At 50.6% G+C, this 25,988-nt stretch overlaps 1 protein-coding gene and 1 non-coding gene across 2 annotated transcripts; both read right to left on the reverse strand.

The window, feature by feature from the left end:
• Positions 1–2,151: 2,151 nt before the first annotated feature.
• Positions 2,152–18,305, reverse strand: LOC130043044 (probable inactive 1-aminocyclopropane-1-carboxylate synthase-like protein 2). The gene is made up of 14 exons (XM_056135338.1): positions 17,868–18,305; positions 15,045–15,104; positions 14,539–14,609; positions 13,336–13,405; positions 13,051–13,117; positions 11,460–11,557; positions 10,881–10,958; positions 10,512–10,612; positions 8,815–8,904; positions 5,716–5,761; positions 5,466–5,607; positions 3,484–3,626; positions 3,056–3,209; positions 2,152–2,250 (listed from the first exon to the last, which is right to left on the reverse strand). Exons 1-14 carry the CDS (start codon positions 18,303–18,305, stop codon positions 2,168–2,170), a joined length of 1,641 nt encoding a protein of 546 aa, XP_055991313.1. The 3' UTR covers positions 2,152–2,167.
• Positions 18,306–23,905: 5,600 nt separating this feature from the next.
• LOC130016733 (U1 spliceosomal RNA) lies at positions 23,906–24,066 on the reverse strand. Its single transcript, XR_008791260.1, has one exon. It is a non-coding gene; the product is annotated as a U1 spliceosomal RNA (small nuclear RNA).
• Between the last annotated feature and the right edge of the window lie 1,922 nt (positions 24,067–25,988).

Consider the following 25,988-nt stretch of genomic DNA (forward strand, 5'->3'; position numbering starts at 1 on the left):
CTTCAGGGATGCAGACCTGTGTCTAGCTGACAGCCTTGAGGGGGCTGGTAAAGACTCTAGCAGAGCAGAGTGCAGGTCTGGTTCCTACTCAGGGCAATGAAGATTCTTCTCTTAGGATGAGATTCAGGCAGATGCTGACTGAAAGCTCTTTACGGCAAAGCCCTGTTACATACATTGGACTTTCCTCTCTACAGCTGGGGGCCTCAGCTGGTATCTTTACTTTCTGTAAAGGAATCAGCGGACAGGACGCCAAAAACAGATTCCTGAGTAACGCTCCAGGCTGCAGGCTCACGCATCCATGAAATCTGTTTGCAAGCAGAGTTAAGTCTCTGAGCCTCCCCAAACTTCGGTAGATACAACATGTGACAGACAAGAGCATTTCAATGTACTGAGGTAAAATGCTTAATAAATATTCTTAAAATAACATGAAAAGCATAAGGGCTATCAATGAAAATGTAAAACTATTTTTTATGCTGAAAACTATTTAAAAAAAATATTGGAAGAAGTTAAAGATCTACATGGAAGAATATTCCATGCTCGTGATTAGGAAAAAAAATTCCTTCTCCCCATGCTTCCATTCAGATTCCCGAGTGGGACAGAAGAGAAGCCAGGATGAAGCCACAGGATGAAGGCAGGTGGGGTGATGGCCTTAGCACATGGTTGCTCCAAGTTCAGTTCCTGGTGTTCCCTATGGTCCGCAGAGAACACCAGGAGTGATCCCTGAGCACAGAGACAGGAGTAAGCCCTGAGCACCTCTGGGTGTAGAAGAGAGGAGAGAAGGAGGAGGGAGATGAGAAGAGAGGGAGGGAGAGAGGGAGGGGGAGGGAAAGAGAGGAGAGAAGAGAAAGAGGGGGGGGAGAGAAAGAGGAAAAAGAGGTGAAGGGAGGGATAGAGAGGAGAGGGGAGGGATAGAGAGGAGAGGGGACAGAGGAAAGCAAAGCTTTGGCCTTTCCTCCGAGAAAGTCTGTTCCTTCCCTTCCCAGGGGGGGCAGGGCCTGCTGAGACTTTTAACTCAGAATAAAGAGATCTCCAAGCACTTTTGGGTCCCATACTCACCTCTTTGGATCCCATGAGCTTTCAGTGAATTCCCTTTCTGGCTCCATTGGCCAAACTGATCTCTGAAGACCCTTGTCTAATGTGAAAGACCCTGAAATATCGGTATTCGCTGCTTTCCAGGCAGAAATGAGGATCGCTAGAAACAGAACCACCATGAACTGGAGGAGGTAGTACAGCGGCTGAGACACTTGCCTCGCATGCGGCCAAGCCCAGTTCCACCCCCAACACCTCATATGGTTCCCTGAGTACCCCCAGGGGTCACTCCTGAGCACATGGCCAGGAGCAGCCCTGAGCACAGAGCCATCCGTGGGTCCTAAAGCTCTTGCATCAATTCCAAGAAGTTGGTGTTTCCCTGTGGCCCACTTCATAGCAGCAGGGCTCAGACAAACTCAGCTTCTGCAAGGTCAATGCAGAGAATCTCACACATATGATTAGATTCCATCTGCACAAAATACTCAAGATAAGCACGAAGAGCCTAGGCTGTTTGGATGCATGATATAAAGACTTTGGGGAAGACAACAGATGGGGAACAGAAACTATTTGGAGGCAAACATCCGGAACCTTCTCCCAATGTTCCCTCACTGAGGCCCTGACGCACATGAGTGGTGGGAAGAGAATCTGGTGCACAGCCTCACACCCCTTGTACGTGCTCCCCCAGGTAGGAATTGCCCTCCCCCCTCTTTCTGACATGTCCCCAGTTGTATTCTCCCACAGCCTGCCTTGAACTTGCAAAGGACCCAGGTCCCCCAAAGAAAATAAAGAACAGGAACCAGAAATAAGACAGGTCTAGAATGTAAGAGAATAAAGACTTTATTAGAAAAGCAAATATAAATACAAACTCATCCAAGAAACCAGAGCGCCCCAATAATGCTCTCAGCTATCCCTCCCTGAAGCCCTATCAAAATGTTTCACTCTGATACCCATTCACACACACCATGATCAAAGGCTTAAAAAGACGCATTTCTAAAAGTGACAGATGCTTTGTTGGAGAAGGAGGATGGGCCAGGTGGGGCCAGCACCCCTGTCTTGTCTCAGTGCCAGACTGTGGCCCCAGCCTTGAAGATTCCAATGGGTGCCTTGGGGTCAGGGGTTCCATGGCTGGGAGCAGAGCTCACTCCCTCATGGTGTTGGCCACCAGTCTCTCCGTAAGTTCCTGCTCTTGCTCCAGGAGTGCCTGTTGTAGCCGAAATAGGCCTACGGGCCCAAGGTAGGAATAGAGAATCAATTTAGCCAGTTTGTAGGTGGCATGAAACACATCCAGGCCCAATGCTGCATGTTAGTCTCGTTGGAGGGGTGGGATTTCCAGGCCCCGCCACCTCTCATCCCCAGTGACTTCTTTTCACATTTCGGGGTCTAAGCGTCTGCCTGCCTGATGTCTGCCAAATGCTACAGCTTCGCTAGGGCCGTGGCCTCATTCATCTTCCCTCTGCCTCTCCCGTGGCTCCAATCTGCTCTCTACATTTGCCCTAAAGGTTTTTCCTCTAACAAGAATATTTTTCACCAGGGCCGGAGCGATAGATAATACAGTGGGTAGGGTGTTTGCCTTGCACATGGGCGACCCGGGTTTGATCCCCAGCATCCCATATGGTCCCCCAAACACCGCCAGGAGTGATTCCTGAATGCAGAGCCAGGAATAACCCCTGAACATCACCGATGTGACCCCCCAAAAAATAAAGAAAAAGAAAGGGTAACAACAAGAATGTTCTTCACCACTTGCTGTCAGTGGGTAGAGCAGGGTGTGCATGTGGTGGAACATCTGGGCGTTTTCTGCCTGTCCGTCTCCCACTGGACAGCAAGCACCACTTCTTGTCAGCTTCTTATCAGCCCCACCCCCCCCAAAAACAAAACCCTGATGGGTCCCAGGCACCTATCACTTCCTCTTTACAAAGCAGCTTCACTCTGAATGTGAAAACAGGAGCAGAGGGTAGAGCAGACCTGGAGTTAGAGGCTGACAAGGGTTCACACAGGGAGGCCTGATTGGGAGGTCAACCTGACTCACCCTGTTCCAGCTGGGGTAGCTTCTCTGCAAAGACGAGGCAGAACCAGCCCGGTTCTGAGCACATGCAGGCCTTGCCGGGGCACAGAATCACCTTGTGGTCCAGAAAGCGGCGATGGAGACACAGCTCTTGGTCAAATGTACATGGGTTCAGGTACTGAGGGGACAGAGGGATAGAGATGGGCCCTGGACCCAGCAGGCAGGAGTGCCCAACAGCCGCTGGACCTCACTCTCTCTTTCTTTGGGGGGGGGGTCACCCCTGGCGATGCACAGGGGTTACTCCTGGCTCATGCACTCAGGAATTACTCCTGGTGGTACTTGGGGGACCATATGGGATGCTGGGAATCGAACCCGGGTTGGCCGCATGCAAGGCAAATGCCCTACCCACCATGCTACCACTCCAGCCCCTGGACCTCACTCTCAGAGCTCACCTTTCGCAAGTTGATCCAGATGGAGAGACCGGAGCCACGTTTGAGAAAAGGGATGCCCAGTCCTTGGAGGCAGATCGTGGTATACTTGTGAGCAGCCTGCAGCCGGTTATGGCTGGTGGGCAGGAACACCCGGTTGATCCATTCTGGAGGGGTAGGCAAAGAGGATCACCGGTCTCGTGAAGGAGATCTTCCAGGGGCTTCATTTTTAAAGGATTAGGTGGGAGGGTAGGGGGTGGGGTCACACCTGACAGTGAGTGCTCTGTCGCTATTCCTGACTGAGCTCAGGAATGTTCCCTGGCCGTGTTTGGGATGTAAAGAGGGATCAGCCACATGCAAGGCAAGCACGCACCAGAAAGTCACTACTTCCTCCCTGACCTTACCAGGCTGTTCTTAACCAAATGTGCCACCTGTGCCAGCTACTTCTGCTCCTGGATTGGCAGCATCTATACCTGGCACACTCACCTCTTACCTACAACTCTGGTACAGAGATCTGGTCTGGAGACATCTTCACTAATCCTCCAGTTTCATCTGGTCTGGTACCGCTGACTCAAGGAGTTGGGGTGTCCCCCAAATGAGGGGGTACTACTGCTGCTGTTGGCTGGGCATCGGGTAGGTACACACAGCCCTCCCTGTCTGCTAGCTGGGCTCTATACCCCCTGGTCCAAGAGCTGCCCACCAGGGTTTCTCTGCCACCAGTTAGAACTATACAGGGGGCTGAAGTGATACTATGGCAGGTAGGGCATTTGTCTTGCATGCGGCCAACCCGGGTTTGATTCCAGGCATCCCATATGGTCCCCTGAGCACCGCCAAGAGTAATTCCTGAGTGCAGAGCCAGGAGTAACCCCTGTGCATAGCCAGGTGTGACCCCAAAAGCAAAATAAAAAAGAACTGCATGGGCAGGCAGGGCTGTAGTCCTCACGCTCAGGCTCTCTGTCGTCAGAGTTTTTGAGGACGGGTCCCAGGCATTAGTACTTCAGCTCCCCAGGTAATACCCAAATGCATCTGAGGTTGAGAAGTAGTATTGAAGTTCTGGGCATCTATTTTTGCCATACATCAAAGGGGTTGGCACTATGGAGGGAAATGTCCCATGGGCTTCTCTTTCTTCCCTTTCACCCCTCCAGCTTCCCCCAGTCCCTCGCCACAATGCCCAAAGCTGAAAACAACTTTTCTGAATCAGAGGATCTAATTACATGGTGGCTTGTCTTGTTAGATGCCAGCATTCTATTTAAATCTTCCAGCCTGGGCTAGAGAGATTGTACAAGAGGTAAGGCAATTGCCTTGCATTCAGGCCAACCCTGGTTCGATCCCTGGAATGATTTAATGTTCCCCAAGTACAGCCAGCAGTCACTCGTGACTAGAGCCAGAAATAGCCCCTGTGCACCAGCAGAGGTGACCCCCAAACTCTCTACTCCTAAATAAAATAAAAATAAATCTTCCAGCCTGACATCTGCTTCGTTAGAGCAAATTTAAAGGAGGCCTTAGTTGCATTTGAAGCCAAGGCTTTCAAGAGTGGAAGTTGCCTCTGAAGCCAGCCCTCGTTCAGTCAAGAGCCAAAGAGATCGGTGAAGCCAGCACCCTGGATCCAGACACACCCACTTGTCCATGTGAACAACTCTCCTTTGGGCATGATTTTGAAAGATTCATTTCACCTTCAAGTCCTGCTTGAGAAGTCAGGGTGTTTCTTTGCGATCTTGGCCTGAAGCAAGCAGGGTGGGGGGTGAGGGGGAGAGGAAACAGACCTTTTCCTGAAGACGGATTCCTAAATCCCCCACCTTAGAGCACAATAGACTGTTTCTTCCCAGGTGAATCACAGAAATTAAAGTCCATCATGCATTGCAGACCAGCACCTTGATGTCTCTCCATCCCCTCCCTCATTCTCCCTGCCCTGGGACAGGATCTCTGAACCAAAGACACGGAGACGCACAATCCAAATCAGGACTTTCCCATGACCTTACAGTACAGCCAAGAGGTACGCTCAGTACCTCTGTCCTGAAGCAGTCGGCTCAGCTTGTACTGAGTGATGCCCGAGAGGCCATGGAGGAAGCCCAAGGAGCCCACGGCTGCAGCCAACTCCTTACTGTGGGTGTACAGAGCCCCAAAGCGGAAACCAGCGATGCCAAAGTCCTAGTGAGAAGTCGAGGAGGGACCACCTGTTGTGTCTCCCTTCTGCTCTGGGTCCCTCCACCCACCCACTTCCTTCCCAGTCCCCAAGAACAGAGGCTGGGGACCCACCTTGCTGGTACTCCAGATCACATGGGTCCTTGAGAGGTCAGGCAAACTGGAGAGGAAAGAGTTCAACCAAGATTAGGGAGAACTATTTGCGGGGTGATGACTCAAGATTTGGGAGAAGGAAGGAAGTAGACTTGGGGTCCTTCCCAAACTCCAGGACCCAGAAGGTCTCGAAGATTTAAGGAACCTTGGACCCAGTTATTACAGGAAATCAACATATCTGGGGCACCTTGGAGGGGAAGGTGAGTCCTCCACCCATCCCAAGGAGCCCTGGCAGCTGAAAACCTCCAGAACCCAATCTCCGCCATGCTCACATGGATCTCCACAGGCTCGGATAAGCCTCATCCAGATGAATCTGCTGAAAAACTCAGGTATGCAGCTTTTGTGACCTAAATCTCCAGGCTCTCACAGAGTCAAGGATGGGTGCCCCCATGTCCCCGTTCTTCCAGAATTCTGGCCGTGACGCCCACGAACTAACTCTGGCACCATATAAGCTCCTTAACCCTATATAAACTCATTAAGTAAGTAAGGTAAAGGCCCTCCCATTGATCATCGATTTGCTCGAGCAGGCCCAGTAACATCTCCATTGGAGACTTTGTTGTTACTGTGTCTGGCATATCGAATACTCTCGGTAGCTTGCCGGGCTCTCCGAGAGGGGCGGAGGAATCGAACTTGGGTCGGCCATGTTGGCTGCGTGCAAGGCAGACGCCCTACCCGCTGTGCTATCACTCCAAACTCATTAACTGGCCATAATCTAGAGACTCACAAATAAATCTCGGAAGAGATCAACAAGCTGCAGAGATGCCTCCAGAACTCAAAGTCATCATCCAGTTTAAAATTTAACTCTGTCTGTATCACCTTACTTAAAATCTTAGAATTTTTAGAGTGCTCAGCCACGCAGCCATGCAACATCCCATACTCTATACCACTGGTGTACCAGAAGTAGCACACCACACTGGATAGGATGTAAAGTAGAAGGCAACCAGTATCGATTAAAACAATATTAGCACACAAAGCTCAACCTGTAACAATATGCTAGTAATCTCTTATACAAGGGTTTAATGGCTCCAGGGTGAGATACAACAATCTTCACACTCTTTCTTCTAAAATACCTTTTTTGATCATTTTTAACGAACTATTCATAACAAGCAATACAAAATAAATTATTTAGGGCCGGCTATGGGGGCAGACTTGGGTGGTGGTTGGGAAAATTAAAAAAAAAAGTGATGGTGGGAAGATGTAATGGTGGTAAGATTGGTGTTAGAATATTGGATGTAATACATTATTGTGAACAATTTTATTAAAATTACAAAATAAAAAATAAATTAAATTAAATTTAAAAAATGTTAATTTGAGGGTAAGAAAAGACAGGTAGCCACTATAGGCTTGTCCTTGGAGAAGCAGATGGGGCAGTTCCTGGGGACCCATCTGTGAAGGCCTAGGAGGGTTCCCCATGAGTTCTGAGAGAACAGCTAGGCAAAGAGAAAAGAACTTGAAAATAGCTAAAAGAGAGCTAAGCTCAACTTAGCTCCCTTTTATCATCTTTCTCTTTTGGGTGGGGGCCACACCTGGTGGTGATCATGAATTATTCCTGGCTCTAGGCTCAGTGATCACCCCTGGCAGTGCTCATGGGACTATAGGTGGTGTGACGGAGTTAAACCCAGGTTGAGCACGTGCAAGCAAATGCCCTACCCATTGCAATGTCACTCCAGTGTCACTCCTCTTTCCATGGTCTTCCTAGACAGTCACCAGATATTTCTAGTGCCCTGGCAACCATTCCCATCCTTCCAAGGGGCATGGATGTGGCTTAGGAGTTTTGTGGCAGCAGGTCCAATGCCCCCTTCCTTGGTAGTTGGCTCATCCAAAGCAGGGTCCCACCATTTCTAAACACATTCGCCATTTCTTACCACCTTGCCATTGCTCACATGGTTCTTCCTGCCCAGTCAGCCCACCCTCCTGCCAGGCACCTGGGATCCTGCTCCAGGGCCAGGCATTAACCTTTAAGCTCTTCCCTAATGCTCCCCTCTCCCAGAGCTCTCCTAATTAAAAAAAAAGACCCTGCTAAATGATCTCTACATGCAATTACCATTAACATTATTGCAAGGCACAATACCTTTTTTTTTAAAAAAGAGAGTTATTGGCAAAGGAAACAGAGAGTACAGAGGGTGAGATGCTTGTCTAACATGTGGCCAACACGGGGTTAATTCGCAGCACTTCATATAGTTCCTCTCAACCCTGCCAGGAGTGACCCCTGAGTACTGCCAGGTGTGGACCAGATACAAAAAGAAAACTGGCCAAAAAAAAAAAAAAAAAGACCAACCCCCCCCCCCCAAAAAAAAACACCAGGGCTGGAGATAGTTCAGTGGTTTGGGCACTTGGCTTGCATGCGGCAGGCCCAGGTTTGGTCCCCAGCACTCCATATGGCTCTCTGAGTACTACCAGGAATGAAACCCTGAGCACAGAGCCATGAGTAAACCCTAATAATACTGGGTGTGGCTCCCACCACTACCTTCCCCCCACACATACACACATAGACACACATGCAGACACACATGCAGAGTGACATAGAGGCAGACATGCAGACACACAGACACACAGACAGATACAAGATACATAGACACGCAGACACACAGACACACAGACACGCCAACACACAGACACGCTGACACACAGACACACAGACATGCCAACACACACACACACAGAGACAGACAGACACACAGAGACAGATGCACAGAGACAGACAGATGCACAGAGACAGACAGATGCACAGAGACAGACAGATGCACAGAGACAGACACACAGAGACAGACACACAGAGACAGACACACACACATAGACACACACAGACACACACACAGACACACAGACATGCCAACACACACAGAGACACACAGACACACAGAGACAGACACACACAGACACATACGAAGTTCCAATCCCAACCTTGTGTATGGCATTTATGACTTCCTGCCTTGCCCTCCAAGAAGAGCGATGTCTGGCTTGTCACACCACGCCGGCACTCAGCTCCATTTCCAGCCAGTTAGAAGTGGACGCACCTAAGCTTCGCCCACAGCTCCCCTCACCTAGGGACACACTCACCGCCTGAGACTTAGAACACTGTGGAACGTGACGGATTCGTCGAACACAGACAGCAGGTAACGCTCGTCAACGATCATGTGAAGGTTGTTTCTGCAGCGGGACAAAAGAATAACCAGGTCTCGTCTCTGGCCTACGCTCTCCTCCATGGCTTTCTGGATAGACATCAAATACTCCTACTGCGCGTCCGTCCTTCCGAGGGCATGGCAAGGTGAAAGGGGCTAGTAAATAGAACATACTCACAGAATCGGCTTGGGATTAGGGAATACGTGGAATGGACATCAAAAGACACAGGTGACACCCTTATCTCCACCAGCAAGAGCAGCCAGTGGTGGAAGGGAGGGAGAGTTCCAGAGAGATTTTTGGTCTGGTATAGTTCGGCGCTCCTACTCACCCACGGTCTCAATCCAATAGCAGGTGTGTTTTTTGTGGGTTGAGAGTTTCTAGAGATTTACGTATTCTCCCAACAGCCTCTGAAATACTACTTTGTGTGTTTCTGTCGCGGGGGTGATCGGGGTTTACTCCTGACTATACCCAAAGATTACTGCAGGCAGGATTTTGAGGCTTGTATGTGATACGGGGGATCAAACGCAGAGTCAGCTGCATGCAAGGCAAAAATCCTCTTTTACCCACTGTACTATTTCTTTGGCCCCTGCAACTGTGCTCTTATCCTCATTTTGCAAATGAAGAAACTAAGTTTGAGAGAGAGCGTTAACTCCCTCGATTAGCAGGCTCTACTGCTGGGCATTGAACTTGGTTTGGTCCGATGCCGGTGCATAGTTCACAGTCTTCTCTCTCAGCCCCGTGCTCTGCCATTCATCTGCTTAGTTCTTCAGTTTGTTTTAGGAAAGAGTCACTTTTTTTTTTACCAAGAGCACTGATTCGGGAAAACAAAGATAGCTGATGTGTCTATAGGACTAGAACAAGAAAGGGGACACCTTCACTCCACAAACCCTGAGAGCCTGACTTCCTCAGCATTCCAGGCCACAGCCTCTTGCACTATTTAAGAAGGTTTGCAAAACTTCTGACACAGGGGTGATTAAACCTAGGTAGGGTATAGGCCTTGCACACAGCCAACCTGGGTGTGATCTCCTGTATCTCATATGGCCCCCTGAGCCCACCAGAAGTTATTCCTGAGCACAGAACCAGGAGTAAGGCCTGAGCACTGCTGGGTATGCCTCCCTTGCCTCAAACAACAGCAGACCTTTAGCAAATTATAATGGTGAGATTGGATTATTAGGTGTCTGTAGAAATGTAGAAAGGGATGGGACCAGAGTGATGTAGTACCACAGGTAAGGCATCGGCCTTGCACCCAGCAAGTTCAATCCCTGGCATCCCATCTGGTGCCCCGAGCACTGCTAGGAGAAATTCCTGAGTAGAGACAGGAGTAAGCCCTCAGCTCTGCTGGGTGTGGCCCAGAAAACAAAAAGGAGAGGAAAAGGGGAAGGGAAAGGAAAAGAAAAGGAAAAGAAAAGAAGAGAGGGAAGAAAAGACAGAAAAGTTTGAAGTGAGAAGCACATGGGGGCATCTCTCCTCTCTGCAGTTAGCGCTCCCTAATTTTGAGGAGCACCAGATCAAGTAAGATTATTTCCAGTCAGTTATTTCCGGTTCTGAACTCCATGAGATGAAAACCTCCCTTTCCTCTCCAATTTTTCTCTAATTTTAGAGATGACATTCGTCTTTGGGGACAGAACTCCTACCTCTTGGCAAATTCCAGGAATTCCTGCAGGGAATCTCGGGAGTAAACATCTCCCAGAGGGTTCTGAGGGTTGATGAGCAAAAAGCCTTTGACCTTCTTCCCCTGAAAAGAATCAAACATCACAGAAGGAACGCGAATCACTGCTACTTCAAGTGCATTTGAGCTCCCGCTCCCAGTGCAGCTGCGATCATACTGGGAGCCTCAGTATAGAAGAGTCAAGCCGAGCAGGAGACGGGAGCACCTGCCCCGGTGGGGAGAGGTCAGAGCTCAGGGCTCCGTAGCCACCGCCTCCTGCCTTTGCCGAAAGGATCCCGTAGGACCTGGGGAGCCAAAATGCACCCAGCCTTCCTGAAGAGGGGCACCTCCTTACTTTCAGCTGAGCATCCCAGAGGGCTTGCTCCAGCTTGTCCACGGTGAGCTGGAACGGCCGTGGGTTCTCTTCACTGACCTAGAAGACAGTGCTGTGTGAGAATTGCCCATCACTGTCACTGTCACTGTCCTCCCATTGTTTATCGATTTGCTCGAGCGGGCCCAGTAACCTCTCCATTGTGACAATTGTTACTGTGTTTGGCATATTGAATATGTCACGGGGAGCTTGCCAGGCTCTGCTATGCGGGCGAGATACTCTCGGTAGCTTGCCGGGCTCTCCGAGAGGGGCAGAGGAATCGAACTCGGGCCCATGTTGGCTGTGTGCAAGGCAACCACCCTACCCGCTGTGCTATCACTCCAGCCCAATTGCCCATCAGAGAAGTGCAATTCTTCCCCCCCATAAACTCCGGACAACCCTTTGCTTGCATCACGTGTGCACTCCTCAGCCTCCTGTCTCCGTCCTTGGCCTGCCACCATGTAGAGCGGGCAAGAGCAAGGGCTCTGCCATCTTCCAATGGACCAAAGAACATCCCATTGCTCCCGTGGGCAGAGTAGGGGTGCCCCCCCCCGCAGTACTGACCTCACTGTCCAGGTGGACGGGGATCAGATGGACTTTGGTGTACAGGCTAGCAGTCAAGGCGAAGGGGCCGTAGAAAGGGGTGGGGGTCAGAATGGCCTCTGGAGGTGCCGAGAGACAAGGCTGTCAGTGCAGGGATTCGGACAGAACCCCCCAGTGACCCTCCCCCTCCTAGTCCAGTAGTAAAGCCACCAGCTGACCTGAGTGAGGTTAGCCCATGTTTCCTACTTTGGGGGAGGGGGAGGGTGTTGGTGCCTTTAGGCTTGGTTGTTCTAGAAGTTATTCTCTATATGGGGGAACAATCCAGAGTCTTTTTTTTTTCTTTTCTTTTTGGGTCACACCTGGGTCCTTCTGGCGGTGCTCCAGGGACCATATGAGATGCCAGGGATCGAACCTGGGTCTTCCGCATGCAAGGCAAGTGCCCTACCCTCTGTGCTATCACTCCAGCCCCAATCCAGATTCTTTAGGGATGCACTAGCAAGGGGGTAGGCATTGTGGTGAGTCTGGAATCTAGGACATGTGTCCCATGGGCCTGTCAGCTGGTGCATGACAGTCTCCGGAGGATTCTGCCTCCACACAGCTGAGTGAACTGACCAAGTTCCTGTACCTTCAAGTGCCCCTGATAGTCACTGCTCCCCAGCTGGCCTGAGCTCCCGAGTGCTCTGAGACACATGTGTGGGTGGGGGTGAGAGGGAGACTGAGGCACCGGGAAACAGAGCAGCCCTTAGGGTGAGAGTGCCAGACCTGGGTTCGATTCCCAGTACCACCCTGATCATGGCAGGGTTCAACCCCCAGCACCATCAGGGTGACCCAGCTAACCCCCAGCACTGCAAGGCCCAAGCCACAACACATCCTCGAACCCTCATGCTGAAATGACGGTCCAGTCAGCAGAGAATCCCAATGGGGTGCCCCAGATCTCCTGAGCTGTGCTCTGGAGACACCCGCCGAAGAAGACCGAGAACTGGTCTCTCAGCCTTAATTTGGTCTAGAATGGATTCACCTTTTTTTGGAAGAAAAGGAGGGGCCATACATCACTTATACTGCACACACCAGTGCTTCTCAAGCTTTTTCCAGCCCCGGAGTCTCATACTGTGTCCCCTTACTTAGGCAGCTTTCACCTGTGGCCCCCTTGGAATATCCAGGAGCAGCTATATGACCCCTTGGTTGAGAAACACATGGTGGAAACCAGTTTACCAGGGCTCTACACGGTGGTGCCCCAAAGCCCAGCTAAGAACCATGAGGCTGCCACACGCCTATTGGTACAGGCACTCATCACGTGATCCAAAGACAGACTCAAACCCCACCGTCTCCTGACAGGGATGCACAAGGATGGCTGAGAATGGGGCTGCAGTGATAGTACAGCGAGTAGGACATTTGCCTTGCACGTGGCCAACCCGGGTTCAATGCCCGGCATCCCATATGGTGCCCCCAAGCACCGCCAAGAGTAATTCCTGAGTGCAGAGCCAGGAGTAACCCCTATGCAATGCCAAGTGTAACCCAAAAATAAAAATGTCCAAGAATGTGGGAGTCCAGGATGGTCCTCGCATGAAGTTTTTTCTCCTGCTGACCCAGGCTTCCCCTGCCTTCAACTCACCTCCCGGGTCGCACAGAACAGTGACCAGCGCAGAGAAGACAGCACTGCTGCCATTCAGAACGACCACCTGCAAGTCACAGGAGGCGGAAGTTGAAATCCCACCCCCAGGGGTACAACAGGGTGGGGATGCCCCTGAGTCCCCCACCCACCCTAGAGTGCAGGGACAACCGGGATCCAGTGGCCTTCACCCTGGTTTGACCCCAAGGGACTCCAGAAGTTCTTCCTGAACCTTCTAGAAAACAGAGTGCATCCCTCGCCGGAAGCCAGCCCTCCACCGTGACTCACATTTTCCGGGTCCAGCGGGGCATGGGAATTGCAGTAGTGGGTCAGGAACCAGGCCACTTCCTTCCGCAGGCTGTCGACAGAGCCAGAGAATCCATCCCCAGCCCGGGGCCCCTTCCTCACCCACGATCGTCTAGACTCAGACCATGACAGAGCGCAAGGCTCTCTCCAACCCCAGCCATGACGAGACTGCGGCTCTCGATGGCCAGTGAGGGTTTGGGCCCTTTGAAGGGCAGAGCAGCACCATCCATGCTACACCAGGCTGCCTCCTGAGAATGCTTTGCTCTAGGAATTTTCTAGAACTTGTTACCCCAAGAAATATGAGTTAAGATTGGAGAGGGTATAATCGATAAGGCACTTGTCTTGCATGTGGTCAACTCAGGTTTGATTCCCCATGACCACATTTGATATTCCCAAGAACTATCAGGAGTGACCCCTGAGCATAGTAGGTATGGCCCAAACCTCTCTTGTCCCCTGAAATAGTCACTGTATCACTGTCATCTCATTGTTCATGGATTTACTCGGGCAGGCACCAGTAACGTCTCCATTTGTCCCAGCCCTGAGATTTTGGCAGCCTCTCCTTACTCCTTCTTCCCAACGGTGCCATATTGGAGGCGCTTTCAGGGTCAGGGGAATGAGACTCGATATTATTACTGCTTTTGGCATATCGAATATGCTTCCGGTAGCTTGCCAGGTTCTGCCGTGCGGGCAGGATACTCTCTCGGTAGTTTGCTGGGCTCTCCAAGAGCTTTCCAATATATATATTTCTCTATAATTTGTTGCCTACTGACAGTAGGCTGCAATAGTAATAATAATAATAATAGTAATAGCACCGTAGCACTCTCCTCCCATTGTTCATCGATTTGCTCAAGCAGGCACCAGTAATGTCTCCATTGTGAGACTTCTTGTTACTGTTTTTGGCATATTGAATATGCCATGGGGAGCTTGCCAGATTCTGCCATCTGGACGGGATACTCTTGGTAGCTTGCCAGGCTCTTGGGCAAGGGATGGAGGAATTGAACCCGGGCTGGCCGCGTGCAAGGCAAACAACCTACCTGCTGTGCTATCACTCCAATAATAATAATAATAAATAAATAAATAAATAAATAAGAGCTCCACCAGGGATAGGGAGGTGACTAACAAGGAATCTTTCTCCAAAGGAAGCCAGGAGCGTGGGACCCGGGAGACCAGGGGGCGAGCACTCACAATGGGTGACCTCTCCTGTCGGGGTACTGCAGCAAGGTGTCCTCAATGAGGTCCATGTCCTTCTGGCTCAGCTGTTGATGAAAAGAGCGTGAGACAGCCAGATGAGGGCTCCCTCTTGCTCCAAAGCTATGTGTTTGCCATATTTGTTCTCCAACACAGCATCTTCTGGAAGGGGAGAGGGTATCCAGTCCGCCTTTATGGAGAACTCCGTGAAGGCTCATGAACGGTGACCCAAGTTTTTCTGTCATGGGCTATCCAAGTTGTAGAATTCACCGGCAGTAGCGAGTGACCTCCCCAGCCCTGCCTTAGGCTACTGATTCCTGTGGCCACCGTTTACTGGTCCAGAGGACACCTCCAGACAGAGAAGCTATTCTAGAAGCTGCTTCCCCTCCCCCTCCTCCTCCCCCAGACTCCCCACAGCTCACTCCTGGCTCTACCACAAGCAAAAGAACTTCCAGGGGATGTGGGCCAGGACAGGGGGCATCCCAGCTCGAGATTTAACTTACTCTCTTGGTCACCAGATCGGAGCAGAGCTTGTTCTCGCAGACCCCCAGGTTAATGAAGCCCTGGAAAGGGAAGGAAGCTGAGATCAGCCCTCCAGCCCTTGCATGTGGGGTAAAAAAATCAGGGGCATGAGTTTAAAATGCAGATTCTCGGGGCTGGAATGATAGCACAGCAGGTAGGGTGTTTGCCTTGCACTTAGCCAACATGGCCGACCTGGGTTCGATTCCCAGCATCCCATATGGTCCCCCGAGCACCGCCAGGAGTAAATCCTGTGTGCATGAGCCAGGAGTAACCCCTGAGCATCGCCGGGTGTGACCCAAAAAGCAGAAAAAATAATAATAAAAAAAATAAAATGCACGTCCTTCACGCCCTACCGAGGTCACCAGTTGCCCCCCCACGAGTGGCTCTCCGGCACAGCCATGGCCCCAGAAGCACAAGGACTTAATGCAGAGCCCAGCAGCTTGGAGCAGAAAAGTGAACAGACTATGCGTTAATCCACGCCACCATGTCTGCCCGGAGGGGAAAGGGTGTTGGTCCCTTCCGCCTTCTCCCCTCTGGAAAGAAAGATGGCAGCCACTTGGGAGCCTTGTGGAAAGCCAGGTATGAGCCAGTGGTGACGGGGCGACTGAAACCTCATGGGAAGGGGGGCGTTCCCGGCTCGTCCTTCATGCCCTACCAAGGTCACCAGTTGCCCGCCACGAGCGGCTCTCCAGCATGGCCATGGCTCCAGAGCACAGAAACCAATCTCTTAATTATCTGACTCTCAGTAGAAATACTTCCAGGGTTAATAAGTAAAATAGCAGAAATCCAAAACCAAGACATCATTTAATTCTTTAACCTAGCTGTAGAAAGCAAATTATTTCACAATGCTTTTTCAGCATGTTTGATTTGGGGGGGTAAACTCTAAATAATAATGGTGCATCTTTTATCAAAACAATGAATCTAGTCAAAGTAAATAGAGTGTTAACTAGAATTCATCTGCCTCACAGGCATTGGGAGGGGTGGGGGGTGGGGGTTTATTGGGGTTCTTCGTGGTGAAAAGTAAGTATTGGTAAGGGGAAATGTGTTTGATATTTGCATGACCGAGACCTAAACCTGAAAGCTTTGTAACTTTTCCCACAGTGATTCAATAAATAAATAAATTTTAAAAAATAAATTAAAAAAATAATAAAATGCAGATTCTCACAGTTCTGGGAGGCAGGTCAGCCCTGTGTGGGAAAACACCCTTCGAACCCCAACACATCTCACAGCTTGCAAAGTCCCCCCTCAAAGGCCACATAGATTATGGACCAGCTAAGTCACTGAGTTCTCAGACCCCAGACACTATCCTAACTCCTTCATGCAACTTGCCTTGATTCTCACAAGCCTTGAGTAAAACATTTCCATTAGGGCTGGAGCGATAGCACAGCGGGTAGGGCGTTCGCCTTACAAGCGGCCAATATGGTCGACCCGAGTTCGATTCCTCCGCCCCTCTCGGAGAGCCCGGCAAGCTACCGAGAGTATTCGATATGCCAGACACAGTAACAACAAAGTCTCCAATGGAGACGTTACTGGGCCCGCTCGAGCAAATCGACGATCAACGGGAGGGCCTTTACCTTTACCTTTATGAGCCCTAGTAGAAAGGAGCAAGAGAGTTTCATAACGAGCAGAATTTTACCCCCCGATCCGGCGCCCGGGACGGGATGGGGGGGAGTTAGCTCCCCCAGGCCCTCTCTTGTCCCCAGCTGCATTTTTCGTGTCCCCTTCCCTTCCCTCTGTGGATGCTGCCCTGGCAAGAGGGTGCACACATGCTGGGTCATGTGACTCGCCAGGGGCTGCATCCTCGGCCATGGTACTTTGGTGCCCACTTAACCAGGGTTGTACTCAACAGCCGGGGTGTTCTCTCTCTTCCCTCTCCTTTTTCCTGCTCTCCTCTCCTCCCTGTACCCCCTCTCCTTCTCTGGAGTCACATGCCTGGAGGTGGAGCCGCCACATTTCTGTGGCCACACATGTTGGGAACAGTTACTCCCACACACCTGACTTAGGTGGCTTGGAGCACCCGTGATCCCAGGCAGCAGAAAAGCCAGGATTCTGTGCACCCGGGATCCAACGCAAGGTCCACCTGGTGCTTGAGCCACTGATCCATTATCTCCCGGGCACCCATTATCTCTATCTTTGTTTTGGGGGCTCAGCACTCAGCGGTGCTCAGGGGCTGCTCTTGGCTCTGCATTCAGAAATCACTTCTGGCAGTGCTCAGTGGCAGGGGAAATGATATGGGATGCCAGGAATCAAACCTGGGTCAGTCGCATGCAAGGTGAATGCCCTGTTCACTGGATAATTTTCTCTGGTCCCCCATTTCTATTTCTACTCCCCGAAGGCCTTTTTGTCTGCAGCAGAGGGAGAGGACAGTGGGGGCCGACTCACCTGGACCACAGAGAAACAGAAGCCACTGAAGCACACATCACCCACCATCTGGCAGCCTCATAACTAACGAGGCCCTTTCTTTCCACCAGAGCACTGTAGCACTGTCCTCCCGTTGTTCATCGATTTGCTCAAGTGGGCACCAGTAACATCTCTGTGTGAGACTTGTTGTTACTGTGCTTGGCTTATTGAATACGCCATGGGAAGCTTGCCAGGCTTTGCCATGCGGGTGGGATACTCTCGGTAGCTTACTGGGCTCTCCGAGAGGAGTGGAGGAATTGAACCCGGGTCGGCCGCATGCAGGTAAATGCCCTACCTGCTGTGCTATTGCTCCAGCCCCAGCATCTTTGTGTGTGACCCAAACAGTCAAGAATTTTAAAAAGGTACCCCCATATCACGAGGTGCCCACCCTCTGCCCTCCTCACCAAAGGGTTCTCGTCTTTGTGAAACTTGTCTCCTAGGAAAGACATGAAATCCTGGAAGCTGAAGTTGAGTAATGTCATGATGTCATTCCCACGATTGGACAGCTCAGAGCTGACATACGTCACACGCAGGGGGCCCGGCGGGTGCTGGAGCTGGTCCTGGGCATGGGCCCCCACAGCCCTCGGAGTGTGCGGGGAAGCAGCGGGGGGCCGGCTGGTCTCCCCAGACTGCAGGAGAGTGGTCACTCTGCGCATCAGGCGACCCAGGTTGGTGTCCTGCTCCTCTGTCGACACAGGCCTCTGGGGCTGGATCAGCAGGTCGACACGGTCCTTGATGGCCTTCTCCAACTGCAGGAGTGACTCAAGCAGCTGCGTGTATGCACTCCAGACTCTCAGCTCCTGGCCCCTCACCATGCTGGGGTCGCCAGAAGGAAGACTCATAGTGAGGGGTTTGTCCTGGCCTCTGCAGGCTGCCTGGAATCTGCAGAGAGAGAGAGGAAGACAGGGAGAGAGAACGCCTTAGGTGTGGCAAAGGTGGCCCTGGCTCTTCTCAGGCTGGTCCCTGAGGTCTCCACCCTGGGCTTGAGGCCTGATTGCAGCTCAGAGGCTCCAAGCCCAGACTAACTAGGGGCCCGGACTGAATGTAGCCTGGCCACGGGCTCTGGGTACCTGGGGCCTCTATTGGCGTGTAGTGGGGGGAGGCCTGCTCTGTGGAGCCTCGCCTCGAACATCATCACAGCAATTCCTGCAGGAGAGGATGCTAGCGAAAGAAATGGACTCTGGGGCCAGAGTGATAATACGGCCGGTAAGGTGGTTGCCTTGCATACGTCTGACTATTGAAATCCTTGGTACCCCTATTGTCTCCTGAGCCCCATCAGGAGTGATCCCCAAGTGCAGAGCCAGGAGTAAGACCTGAGCACTGCCAGGTGTAGGCCCAAAACAGAAGAAAGAGAAGGAGGAAAAGGAAGAAGAGGAAGAGGAAGAGGAAGAGGAGGAAGAAGGAGGAGGAGGAGGAAGAGGAGGAAGAAAAGAAGGAGGAGGAAGAGGAAGCAGAGGAAGAAGAGGTGGAAGAAAAGGAGGAGGAGGAAGAGGAGGAAGAGGCGGAAGAGGAAGAGACAGAAGAGGAAGAAAAACAAGAAGACAGTTTCTGAGGGGGATAGGACAGGGATTCAAGTACTCGCCTTGTTTGCAGGAGATCTAGGTTCTATGTCCAGCACCACATATGGTCCCACCCTCAAGCACTGTCAGGAGTGATCGATAATCACTAGTGAGCACAGATCCAGGAGTCAGCCCCAAGCATCTTTATATGCGACCCAAACCATGCACACCGCCCCGCCCCCAAATAATATTTAAATTTAAAAAGCAAAAACTAGATTCTCCTGCTTTAAACCCAGCCTTGAGGAGCCTGAGTGATTGTAGAACAGGTAGGGGGCTTGCCTTGCATGCAGCAGATTCAGGTTTGATCCCCCAGCACCCCTCTGGTTTCCAGAGCCCACTAGGAGTAGTCCCTGAACACCACCAGGTGTGCCCCACCCCCCCCAAAAAAAATAAAAAATATCCAAGTACAGCATCCTGGCAGAAGACAGGTTTTCCATTCTAGGACACAATCCAGTCTACCCCTGTTTTTGTAGATCACAGTTTTGCTGGAACACGAGTCACGTATGTTTACACATTGTTCACGGCAGTTTCTGCCTAACACACATGCTGACTTGAGCCACCAGATCTGACCTACAAGTTCCATCCCAGGGGACATCTCACAGATAAAGTTTGTCAGCCCCCAACCTAGAACATGGGCTCTTCGTTCCACCTACTTCTCTGTGAGCTAGTCGTGCCAGACTCTCAAAGGCTGAGCCTGAATTGCTCAGCCATTCCCTACTAACCCATTCAGCCTGCCCATCCTGACAGCTGCCCCGGGTTCCCATTACCGGAAAGCAAGAATTAGAGCCTGTGTGTGTATGTGTGTGGGGGGGGGGGGGGCGCGGGGGTGTGGTGTTTTTGGCTTTGGGTCATACCAACAATGCTCTGAGCTGACTGCTGGTTCCATGTTCAGAGATCACTCCTGGTGGGTTTAGGGGGGCCATATGAGATGCTAGGGACCAAACCCAGATTGGCCCTGTGCAAGGCAAATGTCCTACCTGCTGTATGATCACTCCAGTGTCTAAACCCATTGTTCTTGAACATTCACCATTCTCCAGAAATCTCTTGGAGGACTAGTGAGGACCAGTGGTAGCCAGATTCAAGCACCAGGCTTCAATCCGATGGGGCTTGGTGATGCAAAATCTTAGTTCTATTGGTCAGAGAGCTGGTACACCAGGGAGTGCTTTTGCCTTGCATGCTGCTGACCTGAGTTCAATCTCCAGCATCCCATATAGTCCCCCCCCCCGAACCTATCAGTAGTGATCCTGAGTCAAAGCTAGAAGTAACCTCTTGGTTACTGATCAACATCAGTATTAAATAGAAGAAATGAATATCATATTAAATAGAAGAAAATACAAGCACTACATGTGTATATATATTTGTGTATATATTTATATATATTTATTTATATAGCATGGGGTTGATATCCATACATAAATAATTCTTCCAACTCAATAACAATAAAATTTTTCCCAAGATTTTTTTTATTGAATCACTCTGAGATAGACCTTTACAAAGATGTTCATGACTAGGTTTCAGTCATACAGTGTTCCAACACTCATTCCCCACCACCACCAGTATACATTTCCCAGCATCAGAGAAGAGAGATAGTACAGTGAGTAGGGCGTTTGCCTCACATATGGCGACTCAGGTTCTATCCCCAGCATCCCATATGGTCCCCTCAAGCACCGCCAGGAGTAATTCCTGAGTGCAGAGCCAGGAGTAATATCTGAACATCACCAGGTGTGACCCAAAAAGGAAAAAAACAAACAAACAAACAAACAAAAGACACATTTCCCAGCATCAATGTCCCCATCAGGTATGACCCCCAAACGAAACAATTAGAATTTCAGTCCTAACACGTTTCTAGGACTATATTCTGAAAACCTCTGATTGTTCATCCTTTCACCTGAAGTCAAAAATACTGAACTAAATCTAAGATACACCTGTTCTTAGAGAATAGCCAGAACAAAGTATAAAAAGTCACAGGGTACAAAGCCTGAGGTCTAACAGCTGTCCCCATTCTCTATAAGCCAAACCTCACATCTGCATTTACTGACAAGGGCCCAGAAACTCCAGATTCAGGACTCTGCCACCAAATGCCTTACCTTCATCTGAGCAACAATTCGAGGCCCAGTTGGCTCCCAGGCCTTCTGAGCACTGCTTAGGAGAACGTCTGCCAAAAGGCACAAAAAAATTCATCTATACAGGAAAACTGAGTACAAAGACAGTGAACTTTCACATTAGGAAAGATGAGTTTGGCGCATGAGTCTTTGAAAGAAACAAGACCACAGCAACCCCATTTTGGAAAACCAGACCCCATTTTGTGCCTCAGGGCCATGAGTCTACAACCTAGTAAGGAAAACGTGCCAGATCCCAAGGGCACAGACATAAAATAAACGCCCAGACATCTGACTGCAGATAACAGGGATGATTCAAGTAAATACAACAAGATGTGTTAACAGCTCTGTTTTGCTTCTGGACCCTCTCTCTGCTGGCTTGCTCAAGGCCATGGCAGGGGGCACTCAGGCAAGAAAGAGTGCACCCAGGCACGTAGGCTGGAGAAAACAGGGCTTCAAAACCTCTCTTGGAGGGCCATTGGGGTTCCAAGCCTCTTAGCTTTGTAAACCCTCAGCGCTGAATCCCGTGTATGAGTGCCCTTAGCACTAAATCCCCTGTATGAGTGCCCTCGGCATTGAGTCCCTTGAATGAGTGTATTTTGGTGTGTGAATAAAACCTTGAAATATCTATCCTGTGTCCAGACATAGAAAGATTGCATTCATCTGGGGAACATAAAGTAACAAAATAGGAGACTAACACCCAAGATTAGCCGAGATAAGTACCAGGAGGTTCACTCCATGGCTTGGAGGCCAGCCACACATGCTAGGGGAAAAGGCAGTTCAGATAGAGAAGGGAGCACCAAATAAAGGGTGTTGGGAGAATCCTCCCAAGATGGGAGATGCATGCTGAAAGTAGACTATAGACCGAACATGATTGCCACTCAGTGCCTCTTTTGCAAACCACAGCACCCAAAAGGAGAGAGAGAACAAAAGGGAACGCCTTGCCACAGAGGCAGGGTAGGATGGGGGGGTGGGAGGGATACCGGGATCATTGGTGGTGGAGAATGGGCACTGGTGGAGGGATGGGTACTTGATCATCGTATAACTGAAACCCAAGCACAAAAATTTGTAAGTCTACAACTGTACCTCATGGTGTTTCACTAATAAAAATTAAGAAAGAAAGAAAGAAAGAAAGAAAGAAAGAAAGAAAGAAAGAAAGAAAGAAAGGAAGGAAGGAAGATCTGTCCTGTGTCTATATGCCTTGGTCAGTGGCTGAGTTTGATGTCGGTGGGCCCCACGGGTGACTTATGTGAAGTGGGGAGGAGAAAGACGGCCACTTTCTCCCCACCCGCCTCTGCCACCCGGGACCCTGGGTAGGCTAGGACCGGTAAAGTCTGCAGTGAGCACCTGCTCGGCACGGGCCTAAGCCCCGCCAGCCCCACAAGGTGGCCATCAAGCCACACCTGAAGTCCGCTTGATCTTCTCGGCACGGGAGTTAATCCCCGCCACCCGATTGCTCGGGGAGCCACGGACTCAAGCTGGGGCGAGAATTTGCTCTTTGCAGGAAAGGAGAGACCAGTCCCAAGCCTTACCTGAGGTTTCTGGGGTTCTTGTCTCGCTCGCAGAAAAGAATTTCAGGAGTAGACGAGCAGTGAAGTAACAGGTTTTATTTGGAGGCTTTTGGAGAGGGAGAGAAAGGGATAAGCAGATAGTAAGAGAGAGAGAGAGAGAGAGAGAGAGAGAGAGAGAGAGAGAGAGAGAGAGAAACACGTCCAGAGAGAACGCGGGCTTCTCCGAGGGTGGAGAGAGCGCCAAGTGGGCTCTCGAGCTGGTTCTTATAGATCCTTCTGACTCGGAATGTTCTGGAATCTCCTTGGGGCTGGGTCGCTGGAGTTAACCGGATTGAAAGGGGTTCGAGAATCTTCTGACTCAGAATGTTCTGGAATCTCCTTGGGGCTGGGTCGCTGGAGTTAACCGGATTGAAAGGGGGGTTTTCGGAAAGGAGGAATTTCATGGGGAGGAGGCCCATATCTTCAGGGTCTGGGGATGGTCTTATCAAGTCTTTATTCTCTGTCTCCACAGGGTGGGTCAGTCCTAGAATTCTTCTTCCATGAGACTTTGTTTCATTGCAGAGAGTCTTTCCCTATCTACCTGCCTACATCAAGCTCAGGCTTACAGCCACTTAATAGCCTTAACCCACTTCTATTTGTTTATGTCTGGGGGGAGGCCATACCCAGCTGCATTCAGGGCTCACTCCTGGATCTGCACTCAGATCACCCCTGGCAGAACTTGGGAGACCACAGTGGGAGCCAGGGTCAAACCAAGGTCAGCCGCGTGCAAGGCAAGCGCCCTACTCTCTGTACCATCTCCCCCGCCCTCCAACATCCCCTTAACCAGTCCCCATCAAGAGAGAGAGACAGAGAGACAGACAGAGACAGAGAGAGACAGAGAGAGACAGAGAGAGAGAGAGAGACAGAGAGAAGAAAAGTGCCTACCACAGTGGCAGGCGGGGGTCGGAGGGTGGGAGGGAACCGGGGACCGTTGGTAGTGGGAAAATTACATTGGTAATTGTATGGGTGTTGGAACACTATATGACTGAAACACAATCACAAACAACTTCCTGTAAGGGTAGAGGAACCATTAAAGCATAACACTTGGTGGGGAGCTCCATAAAAGGTAAAAAAGGTAAAGGCCCTCCCGTTGATCGTCGATTTGCTCGAGCGGGCCCAGTAACGTCTCCATCGGAGACTTTGTTGTTACTGTGTCTGGCATATCGAATACTCTCGGTAGCTTGCTGGGCTCTCCATAGCTTGCCGGGGAGCTCCATAACTTTATTTTTTTCCCTAAGGGAGAGTGTAAACACACTCCCCCACTACCACAAATCAAGCCAAGTTTCCCATATTTGAGGAAATCACAGGAGTCGGCACATCCCAAGAGCCATGGATCAGCCTCACGCTGGGAAAACCACCTTTGTGATCAAGGTATCTCCCTTGTCAAGGAAGTATCCACAACTTTTCATTGGTATCACCACCACACCCCACGCCAAGCCAGCCCTCAGACCTTATCTTTGTTTCTACTCACGTCTTTGCAGGCAAAAATCCAGTGGAACCTTCCTCGCACTTCTTCCTAAGCTGGTTCACGGTTGTTGGGCCTGCATGCTCTGCTTTTAAGCGCAACAGCTAATAAGTTCCACCTTTTCCCTTTTTAGGGGCATGGGGGAGTTCCCCAGGTGCTCCACATCTCTTAAAGCAGCCTTTCTTGGCAGCCCAGAAAGCCCCCTACGCCCTACACTGGCAGAAGCATTCATTGACTCATCATTGTACTGTGGAGGGACGTGCCATCACCCTGGGCTGTGTGTAGAGAGCACAGAGTACTTGGGGGGTGGGGGGAGGGAGAAGGGGGAAGGGCAGGACCTGGGGTCCAGCCAGATGGGAGCTTAGGTGATAGAAGCAATTCAAACTCTTACCCCAAATCAGAGCACAACCAGCGCAATAAAGGGCAAGGGAGCTATTCGTCTTTGGTTCCATGACCAAGGGCTGGAGAGGGACCAGAGGTTCAGTCTTCTGAGAACAGGAAGCGCAACTTGATAAGGAAGCATCAGAGTGGTCAGGAGAGGGGCTAGTCCCAACGCCCCCCCCCCACACACACACACTATGTGCCCATGGGCAGCCCACCCAGACTTTCTGGCCTTCACTCTCTCCCCTGTTAATTGGGAAGTCATGTTTGAGATGCTTCTTAAATCCAAAGAACTTAGCTTGGCCCATGAGGGGGCTTGTGAAGTTTGTGAATAAGTGAGTGGGCAAATGGATGAGTGGATGAGTGGATGGATGGATGGATGGATGGATGATGGGTTCAGATGGGTGGGTGGGTGAGGGAAAGAAGACAAGTGAGTAGGTGGATGGACAGATGGATGGATGGATGATGGAGTTTGGATGGGTGGGAGGATGGATGGACTGATGGATAGATGATGGGGTTCAGATGAGTGGGTAGGAGACAGATGGTAGGTGAATGGACAGATGCATGTATGGGTGGATGGATGGTGGATGGGTATGGATAAATGAAGGGGGGGTGGGTAGAAGGTGGGAGGATGAATGGATGGATGGTTGGGTAGAAGGATGAATTGCATGTGGGATGGATGATGGACAGGTAGGTGGATGAACACATGGGTGGACGGATGAGTGAATGAATAAATACATGAAAATACATGAATACACTAACAGTTTTATCTAAAGATCTGGGTTCCCTTCAGATTCTAAGTACTGAGAGAGTCCTTGGTTGATTGTTATTAAATAAGATCTCAAAAATTGAAAGAGAGAGGCTGGAGCAATAGCACAGCGGGTAGGGCATTGGCCTTGCACGCATCCAACCCGGGTTCGATTCCCAGCATCTCAGATGGTCCCCCGAGCACCGCCAGGCGTAATTCCTGAGTGCATGAGTCAGGAGTAACCCCTAAGCATTGCCAGGTGTGACCCAAAAAAGCAAAAAAAAAAAAAAATAGAGCGAGAGAGAGAGAGAGAAGAAAAATGTCTACCACAGTGGCAGGGTGGGAGGAAAATGGGGACCGTTGGTGGTGGGAAAAGTACACTGGTGACTGTGACTGTATGGGTGTTGGAACATTATATGACCGCAACACAATCACAAACTACTTGGTAAATGTGTTTTATCACTGTGATTCAATGAAGAATAAATAAATAAGAAACAAAAGCTCACAAAGTTGCCAAGCACCAAAAAAAAAAATTGAGTGAAGACAAGAATAGAGGAATTGATTCGCCATAGGCACCAGGTGACTGCTGACACAGAATGAAGAACCGCTGAGAAACCTCCTTTCCGCCTCTGCCTGCCCCTAGGAAGGGCCTCAGCTGGCGCCAACCTCCTCCCAGAGGGTCCCCAGACACCCCAGCAGCCATAACAGGGATCAGCCAACAGG

The sequence above is a fragment of the Sorex fumeus genome, unplaced genomic scaffold, assembly GCF_029834395.1.
Source record: "Sorex fumeus unplaced genomic scaffold, SorFum_2.1 ptg000007l, whole genome shotgun sequence".
Lineage (NCBI taxonomy): Eukaryota > Metazoa > Chordata > Mammalia > Eulipotyphla > Soricidae > Sorex > Sorex fumeus.